The sequence below is a fragment of the Heptranchias perlo genome, chromosome 27, assembly GCF_035084215.1.
Source record: "Heptranchias perlo isolate sHepPer1 chromosome 27, sHepPer1.hap1, whole genome shotgun sequence".
NCBI classification, from domain to species: Eukaryota; Metazoa; Chordata; class Chondrichthyes; order Hexanchiformes; family Hexanchidae; genus Heptranchias; species Heptranchias perlo.
In genome coordinates this window covers 21,066,131-21,085,659 of record NC_090351.1, presented here as the reverse complement: position 1 = coordinate 21,085,659, position 19,529 = coordinate 21,066,131, and the positions used below count along the sequence as shown (strand labels likewise).

The 19,529-nt window shown below is 40.8% G+C and overlaps 1 protein-coding gene across 1 annotated transcript in view; it reads right to left on the bottom strand.

The window, feature by feature from the left end:
* Positions 1 to 12,994: 12,994 nt before the first annotated feature.
* Positions 12,995 to 19,529, bottom strand: part of c27h6orf89 (chromosome 27 C6orf89 homolog) — a 33,603-nt gene continuing 27,068 nt past the window's right edge. Inside the window, exons 6-7 of the mRNA XM_068007435.1 lie at positions 16,462 to 16,594; positions 12,995 to 14,538 (exon numbers count right to left, since the gene is read on the bottom strand). Coding sequence (XP_067863536.1) covers positions 14,456 to 14,538; positions 16,462 to 16,594 — 216 coding nt within the window. The 3' untranslated portion in view covers positions 12,995 to 14,455. The remainder of the gene's footprint in view (positions 14,539 to 16,461; positions 16,595 to 19,529) is intronic.

Below are 19,529 nucleotides of genomic sequence, written 5' to 3'. Positions count from 1 at the left end.
TCACTTACCTGTAGCATCACAGCGGCCCAATATTCAATGATGCTTCACCGGCAACACCTTACTCTGCAGCTTGCCTGATTCATGGAAATGGGCGGGCCTCACCATTCAGATGCAGGGATTGTGCCCTGTGGGCCCCCCCACCAAACTTCTAATCCTATATACCCTAGACTTCCAAAAGGCATTTCCAGGGTTTGTGGTTGAGGCAGAAACTATGTCAATGTTCAAAATTAGATTGGATATGTGGATGAAGGAAAAGGAGTTGAAGAGATATGGGAACAGGGTGGGTAAATGTGATTAGAACTATCTGCTCACGTGGAGGATAAACGCTGACATGTTGGTTGGGCCAAATGGCCTGTTTCTGTGTTGTGACTTCTAGGTATTTCTATGCATCTGTTCTGAAGAAGGATACACATCCAAAACATCTCACACAACTTGTCTTTTCGCTTTACAGTTGCTAACTGACCTGCTGTGTAGTTTCTACATTTTCTGTTTTTACATCTGTAGTCACAGTGGTCAGCAAGATAGAAAACCGTGGGATTTTTATGAGAAAGGTAGTACTCCAACACAAACATTAATCTCCTTATGGAAAATTAATTGTCACTGTTCCTAATTTTATATGTCAATGTCAGAGTAGCCCATAGGTCGGATGTTTTCATGGAATGAAATTGTTTCTTATTAGATATTCTCAGCTGTTTGGACTCGAGGTTGTATTCCAAAAATCTGTGAAAAACTTTGGGTAGTTGAATTTTGGCATAACAAATATTATCATTCATCAAGATGCGATCCAAATTATGATTCAGTGGCAATGGGAGTTACAAGTAAAACAACCATCTGTTTCTGTCTCCACCCTTGTGGACACAGCTGTTTCTTGTAAAATGATTGCACCTGTGAAAAGCACTGCTTATGTGGAAAACACTTTCTTAGAGAAAAAAAGAACTTGCATTTATCGTATCATTTCCTCAGGATAGCTCAAAGCACTTCACATCCAATGAATTACTTTTGAAGTGCAGTCAATGTTAGATCAACAAAAGCAGCAGCCCAAATTGTGCACAGAAAGATCCCACAAACATTATCATTGCTCTTCTTTGTACGGTGCCATGTGATCTTTTACCTCCACTTGTTCTGGCAGACAGGGTGTTAGTTTAATAAGATTGATAGTGACTGAAGCAAGCTGACACTTCGAAACTAACTAACCTAAAGCAACAATATTGATAGCCTGTTTTCTATTTTAAAACTATCGTAGGGATTCCTACTCACAGTACAATATAAAATTGTACCCCACAACCAAGATCTCAGAAGTCAATCAACACATTAATCACAATTGAGGTGAGAGTGACTGCCCTTGACATCAAGGCAGCATTTGACCGAGTGTGGCACCAAGGAGCCCTCGTAAAATTGAAGTCAATGGGAATCAGGGGGAAAACTCTCCAGTGGCTGGAGTCATACCTAGCACAAAGGAAGATTGTAAACAATTTTACAACACCAAGTTATAGTCCAGCAATTTTATTTTAAATTCACAAGCTTTCGGAGGCTTCCTCCTTCGTCAGGTAAATGTTCAGGAGCTCCTTGAAGCCTACGCATTTATACATCACAGAACAATACATGGTGTTTACAGACTGCCCCTGCAACTGCCCGTTGCCAAGGCAATCACCGTGTTCAGACAGAGAGGTGTCACCTGCAGAACCCCCGAATACACATTCAACAAAAAAACAAACAGGAAAAAAAACAGAGAGAGGCAGAAACATCCGGAAGGCAGAGAAAGCCAGCAAATGACCCATTATATTAAAAACAGATAACATTTGTTCGCTGGTGGGGTAACGTGTAGCGTGACATGAACCCAAGATCCCGGTTGAGGCCGTCCTCATGGGTGCGGAACTTGGCTATCAATTTCTGCTCGACGATTTTGCGTTGTCGTGTGTCTCGAAGGCCGCCTTGGAGTACGCTTACCCGAGGGTCGGTGGATGAATGTCCATGACTGCTGAAGTGTTCCCCGACTGGGAGGGAACCCTCCTGTCTGGCGATTGTTGCGCGGTGTCCGTACATCCGTTGTCGCAGCGTCTGCATGGTCTCGCCAATGTACCATGCTCTGGGGCATCCTTTCCTGCAACGTATGAGGTAGACAACGTTGGCCGAGTCACAGGAGTATGAACCATGCACCTGGTGGGTGGTGTCCTCTCGTGTGATGGTGGTATCTGTGTCGATGATCTGGCATGTCTTGCAGAGGTTACCGTGGCAGGGTTGTGTGGTGTCGTGGACGCTGTTCTCTTGAAAGCTAGGTAATTTGCTGCAAACGATGGTCTGTTTGAGGTTGGGTGGCTGTTTAAAGGCGAGTAGTGGAGGTGTGGGGATGGCCATAGCGAGGTGTTTGTCCTCATTGATGACATGTTGAAGGCTGCGGAGAACATGGCGTAGTTTCTCCGCTCCGGGGAAGTACTGGACGACAAAGGGTACTCTGTTGTTTGCGTCCCGTGTTGGTCTCCTGAGGAGGTCTATGCGATTTTTTGCTGTGGCCCGTCGGAACTGTCGATCGATGAGTCGAGCGTCATATCCCGTTCTTACTAGGGCGTCTTTCAGCGTCTGTAGGTGTCCATCGCGTTCCTCCTCGTCTGAGCAGACCCTGTGTATTCGCAGGGCCTGTCCATAGGGGATGGCCTCTTTGACGTGGTTAGGGTGGAAGCTGGAAAAGTGGAGCATCGTGAGGTTGTCCGTGGGCTTGCGGTAGAGTGAGGTGCTGAGGTGCCCGTCTTTGATGGAGATTCATACGTTGCAGGAAAGGATGCCCCAGAGCATGGTACATTGGCGAGACCATGCAGACGCTGCGACAACGGATGAACGGACACCGCGCAACAATCGCCAAACAGGAGGGTTCCCTCCCAGTCGGGGAACACTTCAGCAGTCATGGACATTCATCCACCGACCTTCGGGTAAGCGTACTCCAAGGCGGCCTTCGAGACACACGACAACGCAAAATCGTCGAGCAGAAATTGATAGCCAAGTTCCGCACCCATGAGGACGGCCTCAACCGGGATCTTGGGTTCATGTCACGCTACACGTTACCCCACCAGCGAACAAATGTTATCTGTTTTTAATATAATGGGTCATTTGCTGGCTTTCTCTGCCTTCTGGATGTTTCTGCCTCTCTCTGTTTTTTTTTTCCTGTTTGTTTTTTTGTTGAATGTGTATTCGGGGGTTCTGCAGGTGACACCTCTCTGTCTGAACACGGTGATTGCCTTGGCAACGGGCAGTTGCAGGGGCAGTCTGTAAACACCATGTATTGTTCTGTGATGTATAAATGCGTAGGCTTCAAGGAGCTCCTGAACATTTACCTGACGAAGGAGGAAGCCTCCGAAAGCTTGTGAATTTAAAATAAAATTGCTGGACTATAACTTGGTGTTGTAAAATTGTTTACAATTGTCAACCCCAGTCCATCACCGGCATCTCCACATCACAAAGGAAGATGGTAGTGGTTGTTGGAGGCCAATCATCTCAGCCCCAGGACATTGCTGCAGGAGTTCCTCAGGGCAGTGTCCTAGGCCCAACCATCTTCAGCTGCTTCATCAGTGACCTTCCCTCCATCATAAGGTCAGAAATGGGGATGTTCGCTGATGACTGCACAGTGTTCAGTTCCATTCGCAACCCCTCAAATAATGAAGCCGTCCGAGCCCACATGCAGCAAGACCTGGACAACATCCAGGCTTGGGCTCATAAGTGGCAAGTAACATTCGCGCCAGAAAAGTGCCAGGCAATGACCATCTCCAACAAGAGAGTCTAACCACCTCCCCTTGACATTCAACGGCATTACCATCGCCGAATCCCCCACCATCAACATCCTGGGGGTCACCATTGACCAGAAACTTAACTGGACCAGCCATATAAATACTGTGGCTACAAGAGCAGGTCAGATGCTGGGTATTCTGCGGCGAGTGACTCACCTCCTGACTCCCCAAAGCCTTTCCACCATCTACAAGGCACAAGTCAGGAGTGTGATGGAATACTCTCCACTTGCTTGGATGAGTGCAGCTCCAACAACACTCAAGAAGCTCGACACCATCCAAGATAAAGCAGCCCGCTTGATTGGCACCCCATCCACCACCCTAAACATTCACTCCCTTCACCACCGGCGCATTGTGGCTGCAGTGTGTACCATCCACAGGATGCACTGCAGCAACTCGCCAAGGCTTCTTCGACAGCACCTCCCAAACCCGCGACCTCTACCACCTAGAAGGACAAGGGCAGCAGGCACATGGGAACAACACCACCTGCATGTTCCCCTCCAAGTCACACACCATCCTGACTTGGAAATATATCGCCGTTCCTTCATTGTCGTTGGGTCAAAATCCTGGAACTCCCTTCCTAAAACAGCACTGTGGGAGAACCGTGACCACACGGACTGCAGCGGTTCAAGAAGGCAGCTCACCACCACCTTCTCGAGGGCAATTAGGGATGGGCAATAAATGCTGGCCTCGCCAGCGACGCCCACATCCCGTGAACGAATTTTTAAAAAATTACCCAAGAGTATAAAAGTAGATGCAATACATTAATTACAAGGTAGCCTACTCTCCAGCTATAAATTGTAAGGGAAATTGTGCATATTAAAAGGGTCTAATCACATGCAAATGCTCATTAGATCTATTTTGCTCATGCCATGTGTCCTAGACTTAATAGCAATCTGCTTATATTTGGGTGCCCATTATACCCTAATAATCCATAGAATTCTTTGACTTCAGGCACTATCCCTTAGATTGCCAGCAGCCACAGGGAATTTCAGGTTTCTTTGGATGGTCAATTTTTGGAAATAGGTTTAGTTCACACAGATTAACTTTGCTAGAAGCATTAGTATTGGAGTTAAAAAAATACTTAGATGTCAGTATAATATTAACCCTATACTACAAAAATAGACAACTAAAATGATTATATTTGAATCACCTTTCCTTTCACCCTTTTCTTTATCTCTATTTTTATTTTACTTAATTTAAAAAGTAATATATTCAATTCTAAATTTTCTCTTACTATTTTTCAAAGTTTAAAACACTTTTACTTCTCTGTTTTCCTCAGCCACTTTGCAGGTGAATGACATCCAGCTCCAAAACAATTTCTTCAGCACATCTATATTCAGAGGTGCAAAGATTGGCATGTTCACATCACATATGCAACCAGGTCAACTTTCAACATACTTTTCAATCATCAAATAGGAAGCACTATTGCTGAATGAGTCACATTTTACCAAACATCTCAAAAGTCAAAATCTATATGTTAATCAGTAATCTGTTGCATTTTTAGATGCTAATTAACCTGTATGACAACTTGTTCTATGCCAAATAGCACAAATCAAGTAAAGAGCACAATAAACACACTTATATAAAGGGCACCACAAGTTTGACCTGACCAAGAAAAGCATTTAACATATGTACTAAAATGAGTACCTATACGCATGAAAACACAGCATAGATCTGATTAACTAAATAATTGTCCTTTATTTTACTGAGAATACAAATACAATTTATGTAACAAATGAATTACATGAAGTCGTTCTACTCAACTATCTGTTGACTACTTTGCCCGTACCAATCTATTTTTCTAATGTACCTATTACAATAATTGTTATTGTTCTTATCTATCCCGCATTTCACATACCTTGGTTCTTTCCAATATTTAAACAGTCGTATTCTGATCTTTGACAAGAGCTGTACTTCAACTACAACGCAAGGGAACGAGGACAGAATACACACAACTGTGAAAGATTTCACATCTGTTAAAGCTCTTAAGGATTCAGTTTTAAGTCCTTACTTGAAATGCTATCTATAAGCAATACAAATATTTTTTAAACCATCATGAATTAACTAATGATTTTCACTAGTTCAATAATAACCTGTACATGAACATAACTTTGTCTGTAAGCTTTGAGCTAATTGTGACAGACTTTTAAATAGTAAACAGTCAAAGACACATTGGGCTATAAATTCAGCAGTGTCGCGCCCGTTTGTTAGGCGCTACGCGACCTCCTAAGGACCAAAAATGGTGTCCAGAATGCGCGCGCATGCTTCTAGCGAGACATGCGTCGAATGCCATCTTGGTAAAGGCATTTGCACACGTGCCATTACAAACGTCGGTACCATGTAAAGTAAGGAGAATATGTGTCATATCAGTGTGCAACACTGATAAAAGGGACAGATACGATTTTGGAACTCATCACTCCAGCTAACGCACTATCATAACCACGCACAATTGAACAGGTCATAGGCGGCCAGGAGGACCCCTCACCAGTGCTATTTAAAGGGACCATGCAGGATTTACAGTTTAGTTGCTGAATTATTGCTTCTGGCTGCTGATGCATTCGTACCTGTTTTTGGAGCTCTCCTATTCTTGAATACCGGGGCTAGGGGACATAGCCTCAAAATTAGAACCAGGACTTTTAGGAGTGAAGTTAGGAAACGCTTCTACACACAAAGAGCAGTAGAAATTTGGAACGCTCATCTGCAAATGGCAGTTGATGCTAGCTCAATGGTTAATTTTAAATCTGAGATTGATAGACTTTTGTTAAACAAAGGTATTAAGCGATATGCGGCTAAGGTGGGTATATGGAGTTAGGTCACTGGCAGGGGGTTGGGAACCTGAGCAGGGAGACAGAGGAAAGCGTGTCAGGAAGGGACAGAAGGTATGGAGTAAAAGGTAAAGTGTTAAAAAAGGAAAAAGCAGGAACTAAGTGTCACAAAACATATTTGAAAGTTCTTTATCTGAATGCACGTAGCATTCATAACAAAATGGACGAGTTAACGGCACAAATAACTATGTATGGGTATGATCTTGTGGCCATTACAGAAACATGGCTGCAGGGTGACAACGACTGGGAATTAAATATGCCAGGGTATTTAACAATCAGGAAGGACAGGCAGGAAGGGGAGGTGGGGTGGCTATGTTAATAAAGGAAGGAATCACTGTAATACAGAGAAATGGTATTGGGACAAAGGATCAGGATAATGAAACAGTTTGGGTAGAGATAAAGAATAATAAGGGGAAAAAAACACTAGTGGGCATAGTATATAGGCCTCCTAATAGTTGCAACTCTGCTGGAAGAAGTATTAATCAGGAAATAGTCAGGGCATGTAATAAGGGAACAGCTATAATTATGGGGGATTTTAACTATCATATTAACTGGACAAATCAAATTGGGCAGGGCAGCCTTGAGGAAGAGTTTATTGAGTGTATTAGGGATGGATTTCTTGAGCAGTATGTAACTGATCCTACAAGGGGGCAAGCAACCTTGGACCTGGTCCTGTGTAATGAGCCAGGATTAATTAATAATGTCCTAGTTAAGGATCCCCTTGGAATGAGTGACCATAACATGGTTACATTCCATATCCAATTAGAGGGTGAGAAGGTTGGTTCTCAAACAAGCATACTGAGCTTGAATAAAGGAGACTGTGATGGTATGAGAGCGGAATTGATTAAAGTGGACTGGGAAAATAGATTAAGGGGTAAGACGGTACATGAGCAGTGGTGTTCATTTAAGGAGTTATTTTACAACTTTCAAAAAAAAAATTCCATTGAGGAAAAAAGGGTGTAAAAGAAATGACAGCCATCCGTGGCTAAGTAAAGAAATTAAGGATAGTATCCGATTAAAAACAAGGACATATAAGGTAGCCAAACTTAGTGGGAGGATAGAAGATTGGGAAGTCTTCAAAAGACAGCAAAAAGTAACTAAAGGATTGATTAAGAAAGGGAAGATAGATTATGAAAATAAATTAGCAAAAAATATAAAAACAGATAGCAAGAGTTTCCACAATTATATAAAAAGAAAAAGGGTGGCTAAGGCAAACGTAGGTCCCTTAGAGGATGAGACCGGGAAATTAATGGTGCGAAACATGGAGATGGCAAAAATGCTGAACAAATTGGAGTTCAGAAGAATGAGAGGCGATCTTATTGAAACCTATAAGATTGTGAAGGGGCTTGATCGGGTGGATGTGGTAAGGATGTTCCCAAGGATGGGTGAAACTAGGGGGCATAATCTTAGAATAAGGGGTTGCTCTTTCAAAACTGAGATGAGGAGAAACTTCTTCACTCAGAGGGTAGTAGGTCTGTGGAATTTGCTGCCCCAGGAAGCTGTGGAAGCTACATCATTAAATAAATTTAAAACAGAAATAGACAGTTTCCTAGAAGTAAAGGGAATTAGGGGTTACGGGGAGCGGGCAGGAAATTGGACATGAATTTAGATTTGAGGTTAGGATCAGATCAGCCATGATCTTATTAAATGACGGAGCAGGCTCAAGGGGCCGATTGGCCTACTCCTGCTCCTATTTCTTATGTTCTTATGTCACAGATCAACCATGATCTCATTGAATAGCAGAACAGACTCGAGGGGCTAAATGACACTGCCACTTGCTCCCTCCTGTAATGCGCCACCTTCTCCTGCAAGAAAACAGGACGTGTATCAGTGAGTGTCCTGCAGGATGTTTGGGTGATGTGCCTGTCATGGTTGAATGGCTGCCAGTGTGTTGTGGGCATGTGGTTTGCAACAGTGGCAATGTGTGAGGGTGAGAGGAAGCATCTCATTGGAAGAGTTGAGTACTGATTGAAAGAGTTTGTTGGTATGTGGGTGATGGGGGGTGTAGTGCATGGAGCAGTGGATATGGCTACTGGTGCAGTTGCTAGGAGATGTCACTTGACAGTTGATCTCACTCACCTTGACCACTCATGTCAAAGCATTGAACTTCTTCCTGCACTGCATCCACGTTCATGGTGCTTTGCGCCTGGCATTGACTTTATCCCCTACATCCTCCCACTGCCTCGGGAGCATATGTCTGGAGGGCCTCTTGCCCCCTGCAGATATAGGATGCCCCTCCTTCTGTCCACCTGTTGCACTAAGGCCTCTAGTGCATCAGCAGAGAATCTTGGTGCACCCTCTCGCAGGCCTGGTACAAACTCAGATAGACATGTGGGATTTATTAGTGCGCAACCGTTATTCAATATTTTAACATAACGCAACAGTTTATAAACATAGGGATGGGACCTGCATCTGTGTTTTATGTGTGCAACGTCTGCTCTCCATTCAGACTCCGTGCGGACCCGTATCTTATATTTTGCAAATAAGAGGTGCAGGCTGCTTTAAGTAGTGCGAGCCACTCACGTGATATCTGGTTCCCCCTTCTGGTGAGCAGCCACTCAACAGTGCAGCCAGGACTGGCAGCTCGCAGGTAAATGACCAGGCAGCACGAATCTCACGTGCTACCTGCATCGCAACGACCAGGCGCAGGTTAATTGCGGACCGCGACCCCCGCACCCAGATTCGGGGGTTATCGAATTTAACCCCCAAAAAGAGAAAAAAAGCTGCAAATGCTGGAAGCCTGATATAAAAAACGTTCCGGAAATATACAACAGACTTGTCAGCATTTGAAAAGACAAATGTGGAGATGCCGGTGATGGACTGGGGTTGACAATTGTAAACAATTTTACAACACCAAGTTATAGTCCAGCAATTTTATTTTAAATTCACAAGCTTTCGGAGGCTTCCTCCTTCGTCAGGTGAACGATGTGAAAATCGTTCACCTGACAAAGGAGGAAACCTCCGAAAGCTTGTGAATTTAAAATAAAATTGCTGGACTATAACTTGGTGTTGTAAAATTGTTTACAATTGAAAAGACAAAAGCAGTGATGTTTGGGGTCTACACCTGCGTATGACAGATGTCAGGGTGATAATGCAAGTGAGAATCAGGCTGAATATAGAAAGTTCAGAGTGGAAGTGAAAAAGGAAATAAGAGGGGCAAAGAGAGAGTATGAAAATTGACTGGCAACTAACATAAAAGGGAATCCAAAAGTCTTCTACAGCAAAATAAATAGCAAACGGGTAGTAAGAGGGGTGGGGCTGATTAGGGACCAAAAAGGAGACCTATGCATGGAGGCAGAGGGCATGGCTGAGGTACTAAATGAGTACTTTGCATCTGTCTTTACCAAGGAAGAAGATGCTGCCAGTCACAGTAAAAGGAGGTAGTTGAGATACTGGATGGGCTAAAAATTGATAAAGAGGAGGTACTAGACAGGCTCGCTGTACTTAGAGTAGAGAAGTCACCAGGTCCAGATAGGATGCATCCTAGGTTGCTGAGGGAAGTAAGGGTGGAAATTGCAAAGGTGCTGGCCATACTCTTCCAATCCTCCTTAGATACGGGGGTGGTGCCAGAGGACTGGAGAACTGCAAAACTGCAAATGTTACACACTTGTTCAAAAAAAGGATAAACCCAGCAACTACAGGCCAGTCAGTTTAACCTCGGTGGTGAGGAAACTTTTAGAAATGATAATCCGGGACAAAATTAACAGTCACTCGGACAAGTGTGGATCAATTAAGGAAAGCCAGCACAGATTTGTTAAAGGCAAATAGTGTTTAACTAACCTGATTGAGTTTTTTGATGAGGTAACAGAAAGGATTGATGAGGGCAATACGGATGATATGGTGCATTATGGACTTCCAAAAGGTGTTTGATAAAGTGCCACATAATAAGCGTGTCAGGAAAGTTGAAGCCCATGGAAGGGGCAGTGGCAGCATGGATACGAAATTGGCTGAGAGATAGGAAACAGAGAGTAGTGGTGAATGGTTGTTTTTCCGACTGGAGGAAAGTGGTGGTGTTCCCCAGGGGTACTAGGACCACTGCTTTTCTTGATATATATTAATGACTTGGATTTGGGTGTACAGGGCACAATTTCAAAATTTGCAGATGACACAAAACTTGGGAGTGTAGTGAACAGTGAGGAGGGTAATAATAAGACTTCAAGAGGACATAGACAGGCTGGTGGAAAGGGCGGACAAGTGACAGATGAAATTTAACGCAGAGAAGTGCAAAGAGATGCATTTTGTTAGGAAGAATGAGGAGAGGCAATACAAACTAAAGGGTACAATTCCAAAGTGGGTGCAGGAACAGAGAGACCTGGGGGTATATGTGCACAAATCAATGAACGTGGCAGGGCAGGTTGAGAAAGCAGTTAGATACTGGGGGTAATGTTAACTTTTGGTGATATCGTATCGGCTGCCTGTTATACACCTTTCCCAATTTTCCACTGACTTCGATGGAAAGGAAAATTGGAAGAGATGTCTAATAAGTGGCTGATCTGCTATCGCCCATTTTACAACATCACCAAAAGTTAAAATCACCCCCAATGATTAGAAGAGGTTATTGATAGTGAAGAAGAAACTATGTACAAGACACCAGAGCCCAGGGGTAGTCCAGAGTTAATGGAAAATAAGGTAGATTATGAACCATCAATAGCACAGATACAAAGGTTTAAGAGGAAATCAGATACTCATGAACATACAATGGTAACTTATTTAAAGTGCATAATGCCAGAATTTTGAAATGTCTATTGCAACAACAAATAATTCATCAAAGTGTTCAAGAGTGAGTTCCAGAAGTGCATTACATAAACAAGATCACCAGTGGAAAACCTATGCCAAAAACCATACTGGAAACCCTAGAATATGCCAGAACTTTCAAATTGATGGATAATTTAATCACCATTTGTGTTTGGAATTGTGTGTTCAAGGTGAGGAATGGAATGCTTTTCAAGCACCCAGTGCTAGCCTCAAGTGCTCATAAGTCAGATGTAGTATAGTTAGATGCAGAGTATAGTTCCCTTCACTTTGCCCCAACAACTTACTTTAGCTCCAGCCTCTGAAGAGCACTCTGTACTTCACCTGTATTAAAGCGTGTCTGAGTAAGATTGCAAGTTATTGCCAAATAAGCGGCAGTTTTATACTGTAGACCCATCCCCAATCGTAACTGGATTGAGGCTGCTCAAACTCATTTTATGTAGGATTAATTTTGGGTTGGGTTTGAACTCAGGCCTCAGAAGTGACCTGCTGTGCAACCGAGTCTCCAAAATGATGGATAGTTTGAGACTTAACAACAATGGCTGACGGTCCTGCTCCTAGTATGTAATTTTCTTAATGCTCAGATCAGTTGACTTAAATTGGTCTTGGGTGTATCTGAATTCCCTTGCAACTATAACTAATGCTCGACAGGTACCCACTATTTGTACTAGTCCCTGGTTATCCTGAAGGGCCGTACAATTGCAACTGCAATTGTAAGCTCGTGTATCTTGGCGGCCTTTGCTATATTGATTAGGACAGGCAGTGCCCTATGTATCTCATTCAATTGCAAAACAAGCAAACACACCATAGATTTTATGGCATTACTCATATATTTTAAGGGGCCAAAAGAATGAAATATGATAACTAAAATGTTTTCTGCCAATTTTTTTCCATTGAAGCAAGAAAGAAAAGAGGAAACCTGCTGAGGACAAGTACCATTCAACTTACTTTCATGATATGACCTGGCATCCTAAAAGGAAAGGGCAGGAAGGAAAATCAGTAAACTGGTTGATAAGACAAGGGACTCTACTCCTGAGAAGAAGGCAAGTGTGTTATAGTTACAATACTGCCGTGTATCGGGGGTTCCCCAGTGAACAAAGATCAGCGTGAATCAGTATCCACCTGTCATATGTCTACTCTGTCTCATCTTGATCCAGCTGAGTTTTGCAGCATCTGTTATAACAAAAATAATTTATTTAAAACAAAATCAGAAATTACTGGAAACATCAGCAGGTCACACATCTTTGGAGAGAACAGACAAGCTAACAATTCAGGTATGGAGCCTTCATCAGATAAAACAATTCATCTAATTTTAACAATTTCTTTTTTAAATCTGAAAATAAAATCCATTTTGAAGTTTTTTTTAAATATAATTAATTTTATATAATTTAAATGTTGACAACTGGTCCAGAGGGCTTCACACCTCAGAAGCTTATGTAGGTTGTGGGGGAATGTCCATAGATCAAAGATATCATGATTTAATGAACATTTAAACCAATCACAAATCTGTTAAGTGAGTCATGTTGACTTTGTCCCATTGACTAACCACCAACCAATCAAAAACACTTATAAATCATTCTATTCAAAAAACAATGCACAAGCATTAGCCTCTACAAAGCAAACCAAATTGCTCAAAACATGTTTAGTCTCTTATGAGCATCCATTTTATTTCCTCACCCACCTAGCGACATCGCAAAAATTAAAATTTAACATAAATGTTAAGAATTAAACAATTCTCAAAAAAAGACACAAAGCTTATCCACATCATCTTAAAAATGCTACCAAGTTTCCCCTGCATGAGATTCATGTTGGCTTCTGCTCCATTACCAGAGCTAGGGTGCTTTACCTGGGCTTCTCTAATGATCCTTCCGCAGCTTAAGACATTCTGAAATGATCTACTTCCTGTTGCATACATACATGCATGAGCAACTTCTCTGCTGTTTTGAGGTTGTAATGTAGTATCAATTGGAAGCAGTGTGCAGACCATTACATGCATGAATGTACTATGTACATCTACAACAAAGTTCTCAGCTGCTGCAGTACTTTCATTCACATTCAAATTACTTGTACATAGCTATCAAGGAAATGTTCTCAAATGGTTTTCTATTCCCTCCCACGACCTACAATGCTAAAAATGAAAGGCAGGCTATAATCACACTTGGAACATATATACTTTATTTTGAACAAACCATTAAGCTGTTTAAACATATTTAAAAATTACTTATTGATTCAGATTTTGGTTTTATCAAAAAAATTAAAGGCAGCATATTTCAAGGATTCCTTACCTTTACACATATACAAATATATTAGATATATATATATATATATTTTAAATATATATATATACACACACACACACACAAAGCAACATTTTACAAAGTTGTTTTGAAAATATGTACATGGTGAGGCTGTATTAAAATTATCGCCTTTTTTCGAAGCCACCATATTTCATACACAAGTGCTATTATGTAAAGTCACATAACTTAATATTTTTAAACACAAATAGATGAACCGTGCCTTATGCAAAGCAATTAGTGCTGTACCATTATTTTCTTTTTTGTAGAATATTTTATAACCCATTCCCTGAAAAATTCATATACTCTTCAGCTCATTTTTTAAAATGAGTTCTGTTTATAGTTTAAAGGAAAATGGTAATTAGTAGTCACTTCTCCCTGAAAACATTAAAGATAATTTATCCTGCGTCATTAGTTAACAGAGACAGTAAACAATCAAAAAAACAAATCTACACAGCTTTTATTTATACGAGCCCCAATGTATTTAACATTTTTAAACTAATTGTAATGTGTTAAATGTAACCAAAAAGGATTAATAGAAAATGAAAGCTTTCTGGAACTAGTTCAGAAATGCTATATTGGACTTATCCAGAAGTGAATGATGTGCAGAATACACTTTGGATAGTTGTGAAATACTGCCGACACAGATTAGTCAAAGTGATAGTCTAATAGTATAAATTAAACAATATTTTGGAATGTAGATCTGTCCACAGACATGCATTCAAATAGCACAATTTTGATCTGGATAAATATTGAACATTTGCACACAACTGATGCATTCATCTGACGACATCAAGAACATCTTCAATTAGATGGATCCGACACAAATAATGACTGTTTGCTCTCCAGCTGGTAAAATGGTCATCCGCCAGTAATTTGAATTGGCATAAACTGTAAAACAGTACTTTATGAAAATCAAATAATTGCAATACAAACAGCTTACATCTTTACTCAGAGAGCAATTAGAATGTGGAAATTGCTAACACATGGAGTATTTGAGACGAATAGTATAGATGCATTTAAAGTGAGAGGAGACTCGTGTGGAGCATTAACACCAGCCGAATGGCCTGTTTCTGTTCTGTAATTACTATGTAATACAATCATTTTACTAGTTTACAATGGACACAAGAGAAAGCAACCTACTTTGGGGATTAGGACCATATTGCATAAATCTAACAACGACAAGAAAGAAAATTATTTAGCTAAGGATAAATTATATTTACACAGCAAAGTCTTTTGTTTGAATTTGTATGTATAGGAGTGCCAGCAGCCCACATTATACAGAACAATGAAGGATTAGAATTGTGCAGGCACAACCCCAAATAGTTTTAACATATCTCAAAATATATCTGTAAACCATCGTGGGCTACTTGTTATTGTGTGTACAATTTATTTTTCTTGGATAGTGTAAACAACAAAAATGTACTTTCTACTACTTAAAATTAAATAGATTCTCCATCAAATAAAAAAGCTATTTTACATCTCAATGCTTTCAAATTATGGCTTTAAAAACATTCTGGAAAAGGAACAAAAATAAATGTTTATCTGACTTCAATATTCAATGCAAAACAAAAATAAACATTCACAGTATTTGGTGTAAAAATATACTGTTGACAAAAGTAAACTACATTTAATAAGGCAGATTCAGGGCCAACCATGCATTTTTGTAGAGGAATTGGGACAATCAGGAAGAATATACACAGGATTCTAACATTCTAAATATAGTTACAAAGAATTTTTGATTAACAAACATAATTTTGCATTTCTTTCTAGTTCCTGTAACAAGAAATGGCAAGGATGAGAAAAGCCCAATCAGCCCATCAAAACTCATCCATCTATTCCATATTATTTGTTTTTAATTTTTCGTCTCAACAGTAAATGCTCATGAATTCACCGGGGAAACAGACTGGGAGACAGTCACTAATTCAGAGTCCTTCAGTAATCTGGTCATTTCAGCTGTGTACATTAGTTCAGTTCATCACACTGTTCATCCACCTCCCCGTGTTTATTTTTTGGTAGATCTAGGACAGGCAGAGATGGAAATCCATGCAGATTTCCAGTACCTGGTCCCATCACAGAAAGCTGCACCTATCGATATGTCGTTGAACACATGTTCACTGTATGCGAAAGAGGGAAACACTGCCTCTGCTGTATTTTCTCACCATTTGGTTTGAATGTTGGATGTAGTGGCCACCCATAAAGCCGAGGTGTCCAGCATTTGGAGATCGGTAAAGGGGGCCTTGGGGCAAAAACTGAAGAGGAATCTGTGTCAAAGCACTCAGAGTGCAGCTGTGCTCAGCTCTATTAGTGAAATGCAAAATATTTAGGCAAATAAAAAGTTTTGATATAAGCAGCTGTCAACCGCCTGTTTCTTTCACTGTGCTAAGCCCGAGACCTGCCGCAACAGTTCTTCACCTCCATACTGGTGCAAAACCTGGTGGAGGCTGGATCAGTAAGGCATCTCTGGGGAAGGCAGAAACCTCTATGCTGGAGGTGCACTCCAATTGAGTTGTGGGGGGAGAGGGGGCATGGAAAGGGGGAATGTGAAAGCTTAAACCAGTATCTCCATTTACATTATTTACAATAAAAGAGTCAAAGACAACTAGAATAGAATGACATAACATATAAAAAAAAGTTTGTACCTAATTTTTTATTATTATAAAAGGGTGCCTGAAACCAAAACTCTTTGTTTAAATGGTGCTTGATTTTTTTGCCCTTGACAGTGAGCTGAGAGAACTATTAGGAAAGATAATTGTCTTCTCACATAGAATACAAACAAGGACCACAAAGGAGCAAGTAAATTTGATTACGTACCAATATCTCCTGCTCCGAGCAGGACTAAAAAAGAGCCACACTGTTCTGCACATTTCTCAGAGGCATTAATATGAAGGTTCAGATTACCTCCACCTACAAACAGACAGCTGTGCCCTACCTGGAGCTGGTGAGACTAGGACAGAACAGAACAGAACAGAGGAGACACATTAAAATCAAATGATGTTTTGCAGCAATACTGCAATTTATGTACAGTCCATTTTTCTTAAGGGTTGGATTACTTCATTTCCCTTAAATAGAACAACCCCAAATCTCCTGAACTCTGCTGCTTTTACCAGGGTGTCAGCTGAAGATTGGTCTTTTATGATGGTCTTTCTCTGCTGAATTGTTGAAAATTGGGAAATACAGAGAGATCAGTCCTGCCTGGCTTCTATCCCAACAAATCTAGACACAATCTATATTTTAAATTTCTAATCCTAACTGACCTGGAATTTCCTTAAATGGTACAACCGGCAAGTTACGCCGAAATTTACACCAATCTTGCCGTTGGCAACGTAAGCTAAAATTTCCTGAGAATCTCAATAGGATATGCCACAACGTTAAAAAAAAGCAGAAATCAGCGTAAACAATCAGGGCCTGAGGAAAAGCGTGAACTTACACCACACTCCTTTTATGTATGAAAATTAAAAGTTTGATGCCACCAAACCATCCTTTATGTACATTAACCACATATATTTAAGAAAATGCAATCATGGAAGCTTTTCAATTTTTATTGCAACTCATTCTGATGCTGAAAAAATGCTTTCCAAGATCCAGAAAATACAGTGTAGGTCTCACTGAAGAGAAATAAAACAAAGTAAGAATGGCCATAAAACACCAGAAATATGACCTGAATTCAGAACTGGCATAAATGCAGGAAACTCCTGTTCTCTAGTCTTTTGTATGGGGGTGGAGCTACGTTCATGAGCAGCACAGGGTTTCGGTGGAAGTTTCACTGAATCGACACAACAGATAGAGGCAAGTCAGGCCTCTTGCACCAAAAAACGACATTATGCTGATGTTTAGGTGCAAATTCCGGGCCATTCTGTTTAAGAGGTGAGCTAAGGGCAAACAGTATTTACAGTTCAAAATCAAGTTTATTCCAAGTTGTTTTCTTATCTTTGTGAAAGTAAAGCAATGAATGTACAGTGAAGCCCACTGAGTATACCACTCAGGGAAGGGAAACCAGCCTTCACTGTGATCTTGTGAGAGCTCTGTCCCAGCTTAAGCTTGCCTATTTCATAATGCAGACTTTGTACCTCCATTTAAGTAGTTTTTAAAATTACATCTCAGTATGTAATGCTGATTAAATTCAATTTAAGGGAATCAGTGAAACTAATGAAACATTATTGGAATAGACTGGATGTTTTTGTTTTGAATCCCTTAACAAGAATGATCCATGTAATCAGCAATTTCCTTAAAATCAACTAAACTGTACCATATACAAATCAATATTGCAAGTACCTTACTTACATACAAGATTGATAGTTCTGATTGCAAATCTGGTTGGAAAGACAAATTTAACAAAATTTGTACTTTTTTTTAAAAAAGAAAATGGCCGTAACACATTTACTTGTTTCAAAAAAAAATCAAATTAATAGTTAAGGAATTGGAAGAGACTGGAACATAGGAATAGGAGTAGGAGTAGGCCATTCAGCCCCTCGAGCCTGTTCCGCCATTCAGTTCGATCATGGCTGATCTATACCTCAACTTCATCTACCAGCTTTTTCGCCACATCTCTTGATACTCTTACCTAACAAAACTCAACCAATCTCAGACTTGAAAATTTCAACTGACCCAGCATCCACATTCTTTTTGGGAGTTCCACATTTCCATTACCCTTTGTGTGGAAAAAGTACTTCCTGATTTCATCCCTAAATGGCCTAGCTCTAATTTTGAGATTATGCCTCCTTGTTCTGGATTTCCACCCACCCACCCCGACCCCCCAGAGGAAATAGTTTCTCTGCATCTACCCTGTCAAATCCCTTTATCATTTTGAACACCTCAATTAGGACACCAGTCAACCTTCTAATGTGAGGGGAATGCAAGCCAAGTTTGTGCAACACGTCCTCGTAATTTTGCCTTTTCCAGTCCCAGAATTATTGTGATGAATCTGTGCTGTACCCCCTCCAAGGCCAATATATCCTACCTGAGGTGCGGTGCCCAAAACTTAACATAGTACTCCAGATGGGGTCTGACCAAGCTCTGTTCAACTGAAGCATTACTTCCTCCCTTTTGTATTCCAGCCCACTTGAGATGATTCCATTAACATTTTTGATTACATTTTGTACCTGTGCACTAGTTTCAGTGATCTGTGTGGATGGACACCCAAATCCCTTTGCTCTTCCACAGTTCCTTACTCGCGCTATTTAAAAAATATTCTGATTTAACATTCTTGGATGCAAAATGAATGAGCTCACACTTACCCATGTGGAGGTCTATATGCCACAGTTTTGCCCACTCACTTAATCTGTTTACGTCTTTTTGCAACTTCCTGCTCCCACCTACACAACTTACTGTGCCTCCTAACATGGTGTCATCTGCAAACTTGGATTCCTTCATCCAAGTCATTGATATATATGGTGAAAAGCTGAGGCCCCAGTATAGATCCCTGGGGAACATCACTTGTCACAACCTGCCATTCTCCTTATCCCTACATTTTTATAAAAGGTTTTGCTGTTAGCTTTGATATTCCTTGCAAGATTCTTTTTTATATTCCCTTATTGCATCACTTATTACTTTCTTCATATCCCTTTGTTGCTTTTTATAGCTCTCCCAGTCTGCCAGATTTCCACTTTTTGTTGCAATTGTGTAAGCCTTTTCTGATACTGTCTCTTGCCTCATTTGTTGACCATGGTTGCTTAACTGTACAAGTGGAGCTTTTGCCTTTTAGAGGCATGTATTGGTTTTTTATTGTACCAAATACTTCTTTGAATACTGTTTGTCTGTAGGTTTACCCATTAACAGTTCAGCCCAATTTACAATGGCCAATTTATTTCTCATCCCTTCAAAGTTTGCCGTACTTAAATTTAAAATCTTGGTTTGTGACTCTCCCTTCTCCCTTTCAAACC